Source organism: Theropithecus gelada, chromosome 3 (assembly GCF_003255815.1).
Source record: "Theropithecus gelada isolate Dixy chromosome 3, Tgel_1.0, whole genome shotgun sequence".
Classification (NCBI taxonomy): Eukaryota; Metazoa; Chordata; class Mammalia; order Primates; family Cercopithecidae; genus Theropithecus; species Theropithecus gelada.
The window spans coordinates 54,848,924-54,865,601 of NC_037670.1; the positions used below are offsets into that span (position 1 = coordinate 54,848,924).

The 16,678-nt window shown below is 34.6% G+C and overlaps 1 protein-coding gene across 5 annotated transcripts in view; it reads right to left on the reverse strand.

Moving 5' to 3' along the window:
• Positions 1 to 3,228: 3,228 nt before the first annotated feature.
• LOC112621084 (zinc finger protein 107-like) overlaps positions 3,229 to 16,678 on the reverse strand; it is a 42,881-nt gene continuing 29,431 nt past the window's right edge. For 3 of the 5 annotated variants that reach the window (XM_025380278.1, XM_025380277.1, XM_025380275.1), the window contains one exon: positions 3,229 to 8,444. In XM_025380278.1, the coding sequence (XP_025236063.1) occupies positions 6,109 to 8,444 (2,336 nt within the window). In that variant the 3' untranslated portion in view covers positions 3,229 to 6,108. Of the gene's footprint in view, positions 8,445 to 11,802; positions 11,899 to 16,678 lie in introns of all 5 variants that reach the window. The other 2 variants (XM_025380279.1, XM_025380274.1) reach the window with 2 other exon arrangements.

Consider the following 16,678-nt stretch of genomic DNA (forward strand, 5'->3'; position numbering starts at 1 on the left):
GGGTGGATCACGAGGTCAGGAGATCGAGACCATCCTGGCCATCATGGTGAAACCCTGTCTCTACTAAAAATACAAAAATTAGTTGGGCATGGTGGTGCACGCCTGCAATCCCAGCTACTCGGGAGGCTGAGGCAGGAGAATCACTTGAACCCAGGAGGTGGAGGTTGCAATGAGCCAAGATCGCGCCACTGCACTCCAGTCTGGCAACAGACCTAGACTCTTTTGAAAAAAACAAAACAAAAAAAACACCAATTTCACTATTGTTTATATATCCAAAACAAATGAAATCAGAATGAAGAAATAATTGCACTTCTATACGGCTTGCAACACTCTTCACAATTTCCAAAATATGGAATCAACAGTTCAACATTTAACGAGTAAAGACAATGTGGTACATACTATGGAATAAATCCTATTCATCTTTAAAAAAGAAAATTCTATTATTTTCAATCACATAAATTAAACTGGAGGACATAATATTTGTTGAAATGAGCCAAGTACAGAAAGATTATCATTTCATGATTTCACTTAGACATGGATTCTAAAAAACGTAATCTCGGCCGAGTGCGGTGGCTCATGCCTGTAATCGTAGCACTTTGGGAAGCCAAGGGGTTGGATTGCCTAAGCTCAGGAGTTCGAGACCAGTCTGGGCAACGTGGCAAATCCCTGTCTCTACTAAGAATACAAAAAATTAGCCAGGGGTGGTCGTGAACACCTGTAATCTCAACTACTCAGGAGGCTGAGGCAGGAGAATCACTTGAACCTGGGAGGCAGAGGTTGCAGTGACCCGAGATCGCACCACTGCACTCTAGCCTGGGTGACAGAGTGAGACTCTGTCTCATAAATACATAAACAAAATGTAATCTCATTGAAGTAGAGAGTAAAATGGTGACCACCAGAGGCCAAGGTATTTAGAAAAAAGGGGCGGGGGTGGTGGAAAGATGTCAAAGAATACGTAACTATAGTTGGATAGAAAGAAGTTCAGGAGGTTTTTTTTACAGCATGGTGACTATAGATTATAATAATATATTAGTATTTTTGGAAAATGCTGGCAATGTCATGTGCTCTCACCACAAAAATGTTAACTCTGTGAGGTAAAGCTTTAATGACCTAAAATTAGGCATTTGACAATGTATATATACTTCCAAACATAATGTTTTACAGAACAAATACACATGTATTTATTGCAGACGGTAATGGCATGAAAGACACTGAGAGTGTTTCTTATAGGTCTCTGGACTAACTACTATGTTAACACAGTAAACAAGCTTGCATGCAAAATAACAGAAAACGTTTTAATCCAAAAGCTGCCATGATCTCCAAAAGTTTTCCAATAGAAAATGGAAAGTAGAAAAGAGAAAGAAGTTGGCTAGTTAGGTGACTAACAATAAAAACTGTAGACTAAACTTCACTCATTAAAATAATTATATAAAATAAGAGAAATTTTTCTGAATTGTACTATCAATATAGAAAAGACGTAGTATTCCAAATATTGAATCAACAAAGGTCGTTATTTTGCAACCTTGAATATTCACACTTTAAAACATAAGATTCTGCAAAAAAAAAAAAAAAAGTATGCTGTGCTGTATCATAGAAAATTAAATTTAAAATTCTTCACTTACCATTAGCTCTCTCAAAAATTTAATTTCTAAGATATATTTTCTAGCAAACAATATGTGCCACACTTTATGTAAGAATTTAATAAGATTTTCCTTTTAAAAACAGAGAAAAACAACGCTGATTTAATCCTCTCACCTGTGGACAGGGTATGCCTTTTATCTTAACTAATCTGAAAATTATATTGATAAGCAAACTCTCTAGTTATAACCAATTTTTCAGTGCATTAAAAAATACCAATTTTCTCATCAAAACCTACAAAGTACCATGTGAATTGACATGGCATGAAGACAACAGTGAGAAAACTGTGGCAGTAACACAGAAAAAGAAGGACTGTGTTGAATACATGGAAGACACATAATAAGATAAACAAAACTGAAGATAATTAGGAAATTTAAAAAAAAAAAAAAAAAAAAACAGAATTTCTCTTTAAATTCAGCAAGATTCAGCTTTGCAGCCTGAAAAAAAAAGTTCTATCCACAGGAAAAATCAATGTTATTTCTTCACTATTAATATTTTCCATCTCTGACTTGTAGTTACAAACTAACACCAGTAGAAATACATATGGCTCATTATGGAGCAGCTGTTACACAATAAGCAATGTCATGTTTGTTTGCTGCATTTATATATAAAAGCACTTTCATGACTTATGAAGTCTTTCAAGTTCTTACCTGAACAAACTGGCTCAATAAATAAATTTACTTATGTCAATTATAATAAGACAAAAGAACACTAACTAAAGTAGGCTTATATAGGATTCTCCAGTGGAAAGAAGAAATAGAATGTTCTAACTAAATAAAATGTAATACACAAATTTTGGAAACACATCTAGAAGTTATTTTGTGTACACTGCTAAACTATAAAAAATCATTCTTATAATCCAAGACCAGCTCATATGATGAATATCTGATAAATTATAAAAGAGAAAAAGCATAAGTAACAAGAAAATTATAGGTGTAGCATGAGTATCAGGCAAGTATAAACAAAAACTTTGCATGGGGAGATTCTAAATCATAAGCCAGATTTTACAGAAATGAATTCAATGCAAAGCAGAGGATACAGATTTGCTTCCAGCATTTTTGAGGTTTTCAGTTGTCTAGTAAATTAGTCATCTTTTAAAAATTATTAGTTCGGGCCTGTAATCCCAGCACTTTGGGTGGCCGAGGCATGCGGATCACGAGACCAGGAGATTGAGACCATCCTGGCTAACGCGGTGAAACCCCGTCTCTACTAAAAATACAAAAAAATTAGCTGGGCGTGGTGCCAGGCGCCTGTAGTCCCAGCTACTAGGGAGGCTAAGGCAGGAGAATGGCCTGAACCTGGGAAGCGGAGCTTGCAGTGAGCCGAGATCACGCCACTACACTCCAGTCTGGGCAACAGAGCAAGACTCCAGCTCAAAAAAAAAAAAAAAAAAATTATTAGTTTTGTTCCAATATTGCTCTTTTCTTCTGAAAATAGGTACAAGCTAATACACAAACACACTCTTGCTCCATAATTTTCTCATACCTAAGGTTTTAGAGTAATATATGTGTATAGTTAAGTGTATGTAAATCAAAACTAAAATCCTGTATGTTTGCAGGCAGAGAGGTCACATGTTCAAAGAAAAATATATAACATTTTTAAATGTTTATTCAGAACTCAGAATTTCCTCATGATTTATTTATACTTGTATGTAATTTTATTACAACCATAAAATGACTCTGTAGTCAGTAACAATTGTACATTCTAAAGTATCTGAAAGTGTAGAATTGGTTTGTAATACAAAGGAGAAATACTGGAGTTGATCGTCTTTTGCCCTGAAGTGATTAATACATAAAATTATATGCCTGTATCAAAATATGCCATACATGGCATAAAGATATACATACACTATGTATCCACAAAAATTAAGAGAAATAAGTTTAAATTTTAAAAACAATAAAAATATAAACTATGGGAACAATATTCTTTATTAGCAATTTAAAGCCATTAGCAAAAATAATTACTAGAGATGTTAGCCCATTATGTTATCAAGTAGTATATTGTTACCCTCTTTTACCTAAACCCTTGAGTAATGCAGGACAGGTAAAGTCAGTGGCATGAAAACACTTCATTGAATGCACAATAGTTTTAACATGTTAAAAAAAAAAAAAGTTTAATTAAAAAACTAAGTTCATGCATAATCCAAAAATTTTTCACACACAATTTTATCACATAAAAGTGGTTAGTAAAATGATGTACTACTAATTAACTTTAACATTAAAAAATTTTTACCATAATGCAGAAGAATATTGCTCTGAACACCTACTTCATGGATCACTCAGTATTATAAGTTAAACACAAAAAGCTTCTTCACTCAGGTTTTCATCACGCATCTTACATTTTAATGTCCTTATTCTTTCATAGAAAGTGTCGTAAATAATACCCACCTAACAGAAATGATTTCTCATATCTTTGATGCATGAAAAATTAATCACATGCTTTCATGTGTGAATAGGAATGAAGAGCATGAAGTAATTTGAGAGTTGAATTACATCATTTGCTTTTCAAAAACTAATTTTTCAAGAAAAAATATAATTTGAATGTAATAATAAATCTACAAAAAAATTCTACTTTTAAAGTTATATACAAATTATTTACCAACTTTAGCTTTAAATTATTTTCTATACTCAGCATTCTGATTTAGTGCAATGTCTGAAGTGTCAATACCTTAGATATTTCTACTGTGAATTCTCTGATATTTACATAGACTTAATTTTGGATTATTTTTATATTTACTGCACTTGCAAAAATATATTTTAGTATGAGGCCTCTGGTATTTTCTAAGTTGCAGTTTTTTAAAAACGTTTTTCCAAATGCATTACATTTACAGTGTTTTTCTCCAACATAAATTTTCTGGTGAACAAAGTTTGAGCAACTGCTTCAGGGTTTTCCTCTAGTACAAAATGGGTACAACAGTATCTGTGATACAAGTAAAGGTACTAAAACCCTCTCGTATTTGTAACGCTTGTCTTCAAAATGAATACTAATGAATACTTTTGTTTTGTTTTTGAGACGAAGTTTTTGCTCGTGTTGCCTTGGCTGGAGTGTAGTGGTGTGACTTCAGCTCACTGCAACCTTTGCCTCCCAGGTTTGAGCAATTCTGCTTCAGCCTCCCAAGTAGCTGGGATTACAGGGGCGTGCCACCATATGCAGCTAATTTTTGTAAAATTTTTAATGGAGATGGGGTTTTGCTATGTTGGCCAGGCTGGTCTCAAACTCCTGCCCTCGTGATCCACCCACCTCAGCCTCCCAAAGTGCTGGCATTACAGATGTGAGCCAGCATACCTGGCTCCTCTTCTTCACTTTAAAGGCTTGTATTTTCTGAAAGATCTCTTGACAAAAATTGCATTTGTAATGTTTTTATTAAGTACTCTCTAATGTTGAGTAAAATGTGAGCAGATAATAATGGCTTTTCCACATTCCTTGTATTTGTACAATCTTTCAGAAGCATAAATGATGTCCTGTGCAATAAGGGGTGAGCATTTATTAAAAGTGTCACCACATTCTTCACACTTCTGGGAGTTTTCTTCAGTATGGATTATCTTACCTACAATCAAGTGTGACAACCATTTAAAGGCTTTGTGACATTTTTCACATTTCTAGGATTTTTCACCAGTATGATTTATGTTAGGAAGTTTGAGGTGTTGTCAAAATTATTGTCACATCATTCAGGTTTGTAAAGTTTTCAGTATTATGTTTAGTGAGGTTTGAGGATTGGTTTAAAGTGTTGCCACATTATTCACATTTGCAGGGTTTCTCTCAAAGTATAAATTGTCTTATGTGTAGCAAGGTGTGAGGACCAGTTAAGGCATTGCCACATTTTTTACATTTGTAGGATTTCTCTCCAGTATAAATACTCTTACATGTAGTTAAGAGTTGAGAATCAGTTAAAAGCTTTGCCACAGACTTCACATTTGTAGGGTTTCTTTCTAGTATGAATTTTCTTATCTGCAGTAAGGGTTAAGGAAGGTTAAAAGCTTTGCAACATTCTTCACAATTGTAGACTTTCTCTCCAGTATGAATTTCTGTACGGTAAGGTATGAGGATTGGTTAAAAGCTTTGCCACATTCTTCCCAATTATAGAGTGCCTCTCCAGTATAAATTTTCTTAAGTGTAGAAAGGTGTGAGGACTGATTAAAGGCATTGTCACATTCTTCTCATTTGTATGGCTTCTCTCCAGTATGAATTACCTTATGTTTAGTAAAAGTGAGGACCAGTTAAAGGCTTTGCCACATTTTACACATTTGCAGGATTCTCTCTAGTACAAATTTTCTCACGTTCAGTAAGGTTTGAAGATTAGTTAAAAGCTTTTCCACATTCTTTACATTTGTAGGATTTCTCACCAGTATAAAATATCTTCTGTGTGTAGAAAAGGTTGAAGACTTGTTAAAGGCTTTAACACATTCTTCACATTTGTGGAGATTCTCTCCAGTATGAATTTTCTTATGTGTAGTAAGTTTTTAGGATCAATTAAGTTTTGCCACATTCTTCACATTTGTAGGGCTTCTCTCCAGTATGAATTTTCTTATGTGTAGTAAGATTTGAGGATAGGTTGAAAGCTTTGCCATAATCTCCACATTTGTAGGGTTTCTCTCCAGTATGAATTATCTTATGTATATTAAGAGATGAGAACTGGTTAAAGGATTTGCCACATTCTTCACATTTGTAGGGTTTCTCTGAAGTATGAATTTTCTTATGTGTAGTAAGGTTTGAGGATTGGTTAAAAGCTTTGCCACATTCTTCACATTTATAGGGTTTCTCTCCAGTATGAATTTTCTTATGTGCAGTAAGGGTTGAGGATAGGTTAAAAGCTTTGCCACATTCTTTACATTTGTAAGGTTTCTCTCCAGTATGAATTATCTTATGTCTATTAAGGGTTGAGGAGCAGTTAAAGGCTTTGCCACATTCTGCACATTGGTAAGGTTTCTCTCCCGTATGAATTCTCTTATGTATAGTTAGGTTTGAGAATCGGTTATAAGCTTTTCCACATTCTTCACATTTGTGGGGTTTCTCTCCAGTATAAATTATCTTATGGTTAGTAATGTTTGAGAATAGGTTAAAAGCTTTTCCATGTTCTTCAAATTTGTAGAGGTTCTCTCCAGTATGAATTATCTTTTGTGTAGTAAGGTGTGAGGACTGGTTAAAAACTTTGCCATGTTCTTCACATCTGTAGGGTTTCTCTCCAGTATGAATAATTTTATGGATAGTAAGGTGTGAGGACTGTTTAAAGGGCTTGCCAAATTCTTCACATTTGTTGAGTTTCTCTTTAGTATGAATTACCTTATGTCTAGTAAGTTGATAGGACTGATTAAAGGCTTTTCCACATTCTTCACATTTATAGGGTTTTTCTCCAGTATGAATCCTCTTATGTTTAGTAAGGGTTGAGAATCGGTTAAAAGCTTTGCCACATTCTTCACATTTGTAGGGTTTCTCTCCTGTATGAATTTTCTTATGTTCAGTAAGGTTTGAAGACTGGCTAAAAGCTCTGCCACATTCTTCACATTTGTAGGGTTTCTCTCCAGTATGAATTTTCTTATGTCTAGTAAGGGTTGAGGATCGATTAAAAGCTTTTCCACATTCTTCACATTTGTATGGTTTCTCTCCAGTATAAATTTTCCTATGGTTAATTAGGTTTGAGTGTTGGTTAAAAGCTTTGCCACATTCTTCACATTTATAGGATTTCTCTGCAGTATGAATTTTCTTATGTTCAGTAAGGTTTGAAGATTGGTTAAAAGCTTTGCCACATTCTTTACATTTGTAGGGTTTCTCTCCAGTATGAATTATCTTATGTCTAGTAAGAGTTGAGAACTGGTTAAAGACTTTCCCACATTCTTCACATTTGTAGGGTTTCCCTTCCATTAGAATTTTCTTATGTGCAGTAAGTTTTAAGGACTGGTTAAAAGCTTTGTCACATTCTTCACATTTGTCGGGTTTCTCTCCAGTATGAATTTTCTCCTGTTTATTAAGGTTTGAGGATATGTTAAACCCTCTGCCACATTCTTTACATTTGAAGGGTTTCTCCCCAGCATGAATTCTCTTATGGTTAGTAAGATTTGAGAATAGGTTAAAAGCTTTTCCACATTCTTCACATTTATAGAGGTTCTCGCCAGTGTGAAGTATCTTTTGTGTGGTAAGGTGTGAGGACTGGCTAAAGACTTTGTCACATTCTTCACATTTGTAAGGTTTTTCTCCAGTATTAATTATTTTATGTATAGTAAGGTGTGAGGCCTGTTTAAAGGCCTTGCCACATTCTTCATATTTGCTGGGTTTCTCTTCAGTATGAATTATCTTATGCCTAGTAAGTTGTGAGGACTGGTTAAAGGCTTTGCCACATTCTTCATATATGTAGGGTTTTTCTCCAGTATGAATTCTCTTATGTTTAGTAAGAGTTGAGAACCAGTTAAAGGCTTTTCCACATTCTTCACATTTGTAGGAATTCACTCTAGTATGAATTCTTCTATGCTGAGTTAGTTGTGAAAGAATGCAAAATAATTTGCCACATTCTTTACATTTGAAGTGCTTGTTTCCTGTATGTCTTCTCTTATATCTATTTGAATTTGAAAATTTATCAAAGACTTTCATATATTTATTACATTGGAATATTTTGCTTGGGGTAGCTGTCAAACATTGTTTAACTGTATTATGACCTCCTTTGTGCCCCATACACTCATCCACATGTTTATAGCCTTTTCTGAACTGTAAATTCTCATATTCACATCTTCCATATCTTCTCAGTGTCACTTTTTGGAAAGAATCTTTTATGTTCTGCTCTGGCCAAAGGTCTTGGGCAAAATGAAAAGACATTACTGAAAGAAATCAAAATAAGAAATTACTCCACTTGCTAGACTCAGATAAATATACTTTACAAATCTAATCTATAAAATTGTACAAACTACATAAGCAAGATTGCATAGTAAAATACCACAGGCTCTAATTTCTTCATAGACACATAAATGTAACAAAAACATAATGACCAAAATACATTTGTGGAAAATGTATACATGAGTTCGGTGTGCAGTGCCCCAGGTGAGCACAATGCAAAGAGCCACAGAGAAGACACAAGTCTGTTTTATTTACCAACAAAGTTCTTTCTGTTCCCCAATATAACACAGTGCCTTTAGAAGTAAATTGCCTACTCCTAGTTTTTCTTTTTTAAAGAAAAGAAAAATAATAACAAACATATACATCTTCATTTCTGGCTTCTACATGCCTTCGCAGACATTGGTTTCTGTCTCCCATGACATAGAAGGCTGAAAGAAATGGTGGTATACTTTGAAATGACATTTTGAGTCTGCTAAGATCAAAGGTAAATGTTACAGCAGTGAAGAGACTGCAGTACTACAGACAGGTAACAGTTGTAGCAAGTGATTACTGACTATCAAGAAGAAACACGAACAAACTCTTTTAACTGAAAAAAAAAAAAAGCTAGAAAATTTCAGACAAGACACATCCTAAGAACATGTCTGAAAGACTCTCAGAATCACTATTCGAGACAAATGGTTTCTAACTATGCCAGGACAAAGCTACATTATAAAAGATTGTGACAAACAACTTGTTTTTAATTTACAAATTTCAATTAAAGATTACAATGTACAAAAAATATTAGGGCAATACAGCCCCGCAAAAATTATACAATTTTCAGAAAGCAACCATTAAAAACTAAAAATATACAAATTAATTTTTAAAATTTAAAATAAATTGAATAATACTCCGTGAGTGAATAGGAATACAAACTATGGAAAATCAGAAAAATGAGAATACCAACAAAACTACTAAAAATAGCAAAAAACAAATTGTGGAGGTAAAAATACAAAAAACCCAAAAATATCAAAAAAAAATTAATGTAAAAATAAAGACAACAAACAAGCTAGAATACACACAAAGACGTATATAAAACATATATAAGCAAAATTTCAAAAGTAACAGACAAGAGAATCTTGGGAACTGCAAAATGAAAGTGATATGTCATTTATAATAATAGTCTTATAAGATAGCCAGTGAATCAGGCCAGAAGGGAAGTGTGATACAGTCAAAGTGCTGAAAACAATAGCTGTCAAGTGACAATACCAACAACTGTCCTGCCAAATAAAAGAAAAACGCCTTCCAAAATAACAAAATTCGGCTAGGTGTGATGACTCATGTCTGTAATCCCAGCACATTGGGAGACCAAGGTGAGTGGATCACTTGCGGTCAGGAGTTCGAGATCAGCCTGATCAACATGGTAAAACCTCATCTGTATTAAAAATATAAAAAATAATTAGTGAGGCATGGTGGTACACTCCTGTAATCCCAGTTACTTGGGAAGAGACAGAAGAATCGCTTGAACCCAGGAGGTGGAGGTTGCAGTGAGCCGAGGTCACACCACTACACTCTAGCCTGGGCAACAAGAGTGAAACTCCATCTCAAAATAAATAAATAAATAACAAAATTCTGAAAATGTATTTTGGTGCTGCCTATGCCCTACATATCGAAGATGCTGAAAGGAGTTCCTTCCACTGAAAATAACATGATACAAGAAAACGGCACATAATCATGAAAATACATGACTTTTGGCCAGGTACAGTGGCTCATGCCTGTAATCCCAGCACTTTGGGAGGCTGAGGAGAGCAGATCACAAGGCCAAGAGATAGAGACCATCCTGGCAAACATGGTGAAACACTGTCTCTACTAAAAATACAAAAATTAGCTGGGTGTGATGGTGCATGCCTGTAATCCCAGCTACTCAGGAGGCTGAAGCTGGAGAATCACTTGAACCCGGGAAACAGAGGTTGCAGTGGGCCAAGATCACACTACTGCACTCTAGCCTGGCGACAGAGTAAGACTCCATCTAAAAAAAATAAATAAATAACTTTCTGGGAAAGATATGCACATACACAAAAACAGAATTTCACAGCATTATCATAATGGTGCATAAAGCATTTTTAATTATTCTCTAAAATGTGAAAGATAAAAAGCACAGAAATTATTATAAACACCTGCTAATGAATATACAACATATAAAGATATAATTAACAACATCAATGACAAAGTTGAGGGCAGATGTAACGAATAAGAATTTTCATATGCAAATAAAGTTGATTTTTTACTAGATTATAATATACTGTTTTATCTTGTAGAGGTTTTATGTAATCCCCAAGGAACCACAAAGAATATATCTGTGTAGATACACAAAACCAAGTAAGAAAGAAATAAAAGCATATAAATACAAAAATCAAAAGACACAGAGGAAGAAGGAAAGAGAGAAAACAAGGGACAAGGATACAAGAATCAAATTAAACAATAAGGTTACCAAGTCTTTCTGTTTCAGAAGATTATTTAAATATACATATAATTAACCTTATTTAAATATCTATATATTAAATCAAGAGACAAACATTTGGCCAGGCATGGTGGCTCACACCTTTAATCCCAGCACTTTGGGAGCTGAGGCAGGTGGATCAACTGAAGTCAGGAGTTCAAGACCAGCCTGGCCAACATGGTAAAACCCGATTCAACTGAAAATACAAAAATTAGCTGGGCGTGGTGGCGGGTGCCTGTAATCCCAGCTACTCAGAAGGCTAAGACAGGAGAATTGCTTGAACCTCAGAGGCAGAGGTTGCAGTGAGCCAAGATCATACCACAGCACTTTAGCCTGGGCAACAAGAGCAAAACTCCATTTCCCAAAAAAATAAATAAATAAATAAAGACATACATTCAATAATGGGATTAAAAATTTTTGAAAACCAAGATCCAACTTGATTTTCTACAAGAGTCAGCTGAGACCTAATTATAAAACAAGACTGAAAGTGGTATGATGGATGTATATATTCTACACAAATATTAACAAAATGAGAAAAGATGTCCAAAAAATTACACAAGCTACATCTTAAGTCAAAAACTGTCATATTTTATAAAATGTACTTTAAGTCAAAACTCCAAAGAGAAACATTAAACAATAATAGATTCATTTACCAGGAACCTATGACAAATTTGTATATACAAGTGTATGTTGTGTGTGTGTGTATCTCACATTATGGTTTCAAACACATAAAGCAAATATTAACAGAATAAAAGAAACACATAGAGAGCAACATAATTATAGTAGGATATTTCAATACCCCACTTTCTGTAATAAAAATAAAGACAGAATATAAGGGAAAAGAGGACTCAAAGGTAGTAAAAAACAGATATATTTAACAGAAATATAGAGAACACTTCTCAAGAACATTAGGATGTACACACTTTTCAATAGCTTATAGAACATTCTCCTTGACACACCACCTGGTAGGCCAAATAAGAAGTCTTAACAAATTTTATAAAACTGAATTTTTATGGATTGCTTTCTATGACAAAAATGAAATGAGAATATAAAACAATAATAGAAAAAAACTGAAAAACTGGCTGGGCGCAGTAGCTCACGACTACAAGGGAGGCCAAGGCGGGAGGATCACGAGGTCAGAAGATTGAGACCATCCTGGCTAACACGGTGAAACCCCGTCTCTACTAAAAATACAAAAAAAAAAAAAAAAAAAAAATAGCTGGGCATGGTGGTGGGCGCCTGTAGTCCCAGCTACTCGGGAGGCTGAGGCAGGAGAATCACTTGAACCTGGGAGGTGGAGGATGCAGTGAGCCAATATCGCACCACTGCACTCCAGCCTGGGTGACAGAGTGAGACTGTGTCTAAAAAAAAGAAACTGAAAACTTTTACAAATACATAGACATTAAACAACACACTCTTGAGTATGCTCTTGTTCAAGGGTTGAAATAATTAATATTGTGAAGATATCCATACTGCTCAAAGTAATCTACTAATTTAATGCAATGTTTTTTAAAATTTCTCATCGCATTTTTGAAGAAATAGAAACAGGAACCACAAAAGTATATAAAATCTCAAGAGACAATAAAGTACCCAAGAATCTTCCCCCTCCCAAAAAAAAAAGAAAAAAAAAAAGCAATGTTAAAGGCATTACAGTTCTTGAATTCAAAACACATTACAAAGCTACAGAATTAAAACAATTTGGTAGGAGCATAAAGGTAAAAAAAGGTTGACTAATAAAGTAGAATGCAGTACATATATAAACTTACCCATATATGATCATTTGCATACCAATAATTATTGTAGAATTGTCACTGAAAGCACATAAGTAAAAACAATGCAAATTTCTGTCACCAAACCACTCAGTAGATATAATTTGAAATACAGAAATATTGGAATATCACCCAGGATTGAAAAAGCAGGAAATATTTTAACAACTATAAAGACAAAGCTAGAAGACATTATGCAAAATGAAATGGGCCAGCCACAAAAAGATGGAGATTGTATGATATATATAAAGCAGTTACACTCTTAGAATCAGAAAACAGAGTGGTGTTTGTGAAGTGTGACAAAAATGGGAAAAACTGGTAGTTGTTTAATATGTATTGAGCTTTAGTTGTGCAAGATAAAAACATTCTAGGGATATGTTGCATAACACTGTCAATATAATTAAGATGACTAAATTGAATATTTAAAAATACTTGATTATAAATTTTGTTATGTGTTTTTGACAAGTAAAAATAAACAATCATACCTAAAAAAGATAGAGTTATGACAGTTTTCAAATTATCTTTCAATCCAAACGTTTCCTCCCACACAAAAATATGGATTTAAATATAACTAAATGTTGAAATTAGGAGAATTTTTATGACTGCTCACCTAGACAAAATTAAACAACCATTCACAACAAACCTGTACCAGAAAAATACAAGTCATTAAAAAAACAGGGATAATATTTATAAAGACAGATAATTATATTGGCAGTAGACAATGAATATGGCTAATTTATAGTTGATTTTGCTCCACACTGTCTTACACTGCAGAGTTAAATATTGTCATATACAATTAAAATATAAACTAAAACATCAAAATACAATTAACTGGTATGAGATGGCACATCCTAAAATATATAACACAAAAATATTAAATTGCAAAACAAAATTACATGGAATGTAAAACTTATCAAACGCCATCAAGTATGTCAATATATTCAAGAAAGAAATATTGGAAGAAGAATATAGGAAAAAAGTAATAAAAAGGTTACCTGAAGACATAAAAGGCAGAGAACTTCCCAAATTTTGATGTAATAAAAAATTTTAACCAGTAAGATTTGATTCAAAATTATTTTACTTCAAAGAAAAAATATAAATAAAGACTTTCCAAAATAAGAGGTTGGCTGGGTGCGGTGGCTCACACCTATAATCCTAGCAGTTTGGGAGGCTGAGGCAGGCGAATAACCTGAGGTCAGGAGAGTTCGAGACCAGCCTGACCAACATGGAGAAACTCCATCTCTACTAAAAATATAAAATTAGCTGGATGTGGTGGCACATGCCTGTAATCCCAGCTACTCAGGAGGTTGAGGCAGGAGAATCGCTTGAACCCGGGAGGCGGAGGTTGTGGTGAGCCGAGATCGCGCCATTGCACTTCAGCCTGAACAAGAGTGAAACTTTATCTCAACAACAAAAAAAAAGCACATGAAAAATGAAATATTAATCTGTTAATAAATATACAATATAAAATAATTTGTAATATCAACAACTGAAAAATACAGAGGTATAGTTTTTGTATTTAATTGAAGTTGTTATGAGATTAAAAATATTGGCTGGGTACAGTGGCTCATGTTTGTAATCCCAGCACTTCGGGAGGCTGAGGTAGGTGGATCATGAGGTCAGGAGTTAAGACTAACTTGGCCAAGACGGTGAAACCCTGTCTCTACTAAAAGTACAAAAATTACAGCGAGCCTGTAATCCCAGCTACTTGGGAGGCTGAGGCAGGAGAATCACTTGAACCTGGGAAGCAGAGGTTGCAGTGAGCCAAGATCACGCCACTGCACTCCAGCCTGTGTGACAGAGTGAGACTCCGTCTCAAAAAAACAAAAAAAATTGTTTTAACTTTAAGATGTTTTATGTAATCTCCATTTTTCATGACCATTATGAAAATCATATATATAGAATGTATGAAAAAAATTTTAAAAATAAAGCATGTCACTACACAATTAAAATTTAAATTGAAGAAAACAGAAGAAAAAACATATCTAAAGGAAACACATAAAACAATAACAATAAAACTGATAACAGTAACTTCATTTATTTAAACAATCATTTTAAATATAAATTAACTAAACAACTTAATAAAAAGAAATGTAATCCCAGTATTTTAGGAGTCCAAGGTGGGCTGAACACTTGATTTTACGATTGCAAGACCAGCGTAGGCAACATAACAAAACCCTGTCTCTACAAAAAATACAAAAATCTAGCTGAGTGTGATGGTAGTCACTTGTAGTGGAGCTACTTGAGAGGCTGAAATAAGAGGATTATCTGAAATAAGAGGATTATCTGAAATAAGAGGTTGAGGCTGCAGTGAGTTGTGATTACAACATTATGAGCCAGCCTGATTGACAGAGTGAAACCCCATCTTAAATATAAGTGAATAAGTAAATACATTTTAAAAAAGAAAAAAAGAAAATGCCTGAATGACTTAAGAAAAAAGCATACAATATGCTGCCTATACGAGACTAATTTTAGGCCTGGCACAGTGGCTAACACTTGTAATCCCAGCACTTTGGGAGGCAAAGACCAGCCTGGCTAACATGGTAAAACCCTGTCTCTACTAGAAAAAAAAAAAAATACAAAAATTAGCCAAGCATGGTGACACACCCCTGTAATCCCAGCTACTCAGGAGACTGAGGCAGGAGATCCCCCGAACCTGGGAGGCAGAGGTTGCAGTGAGCCAGCCTGGGTGACAGGGCAAGACTGCATCTCAAAAAGAAATAAAAATGAAACTCATATTAGCATTGAGTCAAATAGGTTGAAAATATCAGAATGGGGAAAATATCTTTATTCTATACAAATAGTAACCACAATTGGGTGAGGTAGTCACAATTATATTAGACATAATATGCTTTAAGTGAAGACTAGCATGAGACAAAGATTGATATATAATAGTATAATGAGTTAATCCAACAGGAACATGTAACTATTATATTTATCTATATGTATATGTATATATAACAGTAAGGCTTCAAAATATATAAAGAAAATATTTACAAAAGTGAAGCAAGAAATACATAGCCACATAATAATTGTAGACATCAAGACCCCATTTTCAATAATAAATAGTTCAGATAAAAGATCAATAAGAAAACAGCAAACTTAGAAAACATTATAGACTGTATTAATTTTTTTACATATAGAAGAATACCTGAGAGCCGATAATTTATAAAGAAAAAAATGGCCAGGCGTGGTGGCTCACACCTGTAATCCCAACACTTTGGGAGGCAAAGGCAGGTGGATCACCTGAGGTCAGGAGTTCGAGACCAGCCTGGCCAAGATGACAAAACCCTGTCTCTAATAAAAATACAAAAATTAGCCAGGCGTGGTAGCAGGCACCTATAATCCCAGCTACTCCAGAGGCTGAGGCAGGAGAATCACTTGAACCCATGAGGTGGAGGTTGCAGTGAGCTGGGATCACACCATTTCACTCCAGCCTAGGCAACAGAGGAAGACTCAGTCTCCAAAAAAAAAAAAAAAAGGTTTACTTGGCTTAGTTTGACAGACTGCACCTGTACAAGAAATGCATGACAGCATCTGCTTCCAGTGAGGATCTCAGGAAGCTTACGATCATGGTGAAAGGCAAAAAGTAACTGAACATATCACATGGTCATAGACAGAGGAAGTATGAGGTGAAGGAGCCAGTTTCTTTTAATGAACCAGCTCTCATTTGAATTAACAGAGTATAAACTTTTTGATTACCAAGAGGATGATGCTAAGCCATTCATGAGGAATTTGGCCCCACAGCCAAAACACTTACCACCAGGTTTTACACCCAACATTGAAGAGTACATTGCAGCATGAGGTTTGCAGAACATGGACATGCAAACCATATTACAGACTAAGCTTAACAGACATGTACAAAACTTTTCAGTCAAAAGCAAGAGAATGTACACTTTTTTTTTTTTTTTGAGACAGTCTCACTCTGTCGCCCAAGCTGGAGTGCGGTGGCGCGATCTTGGCTCACTGCAAGCTC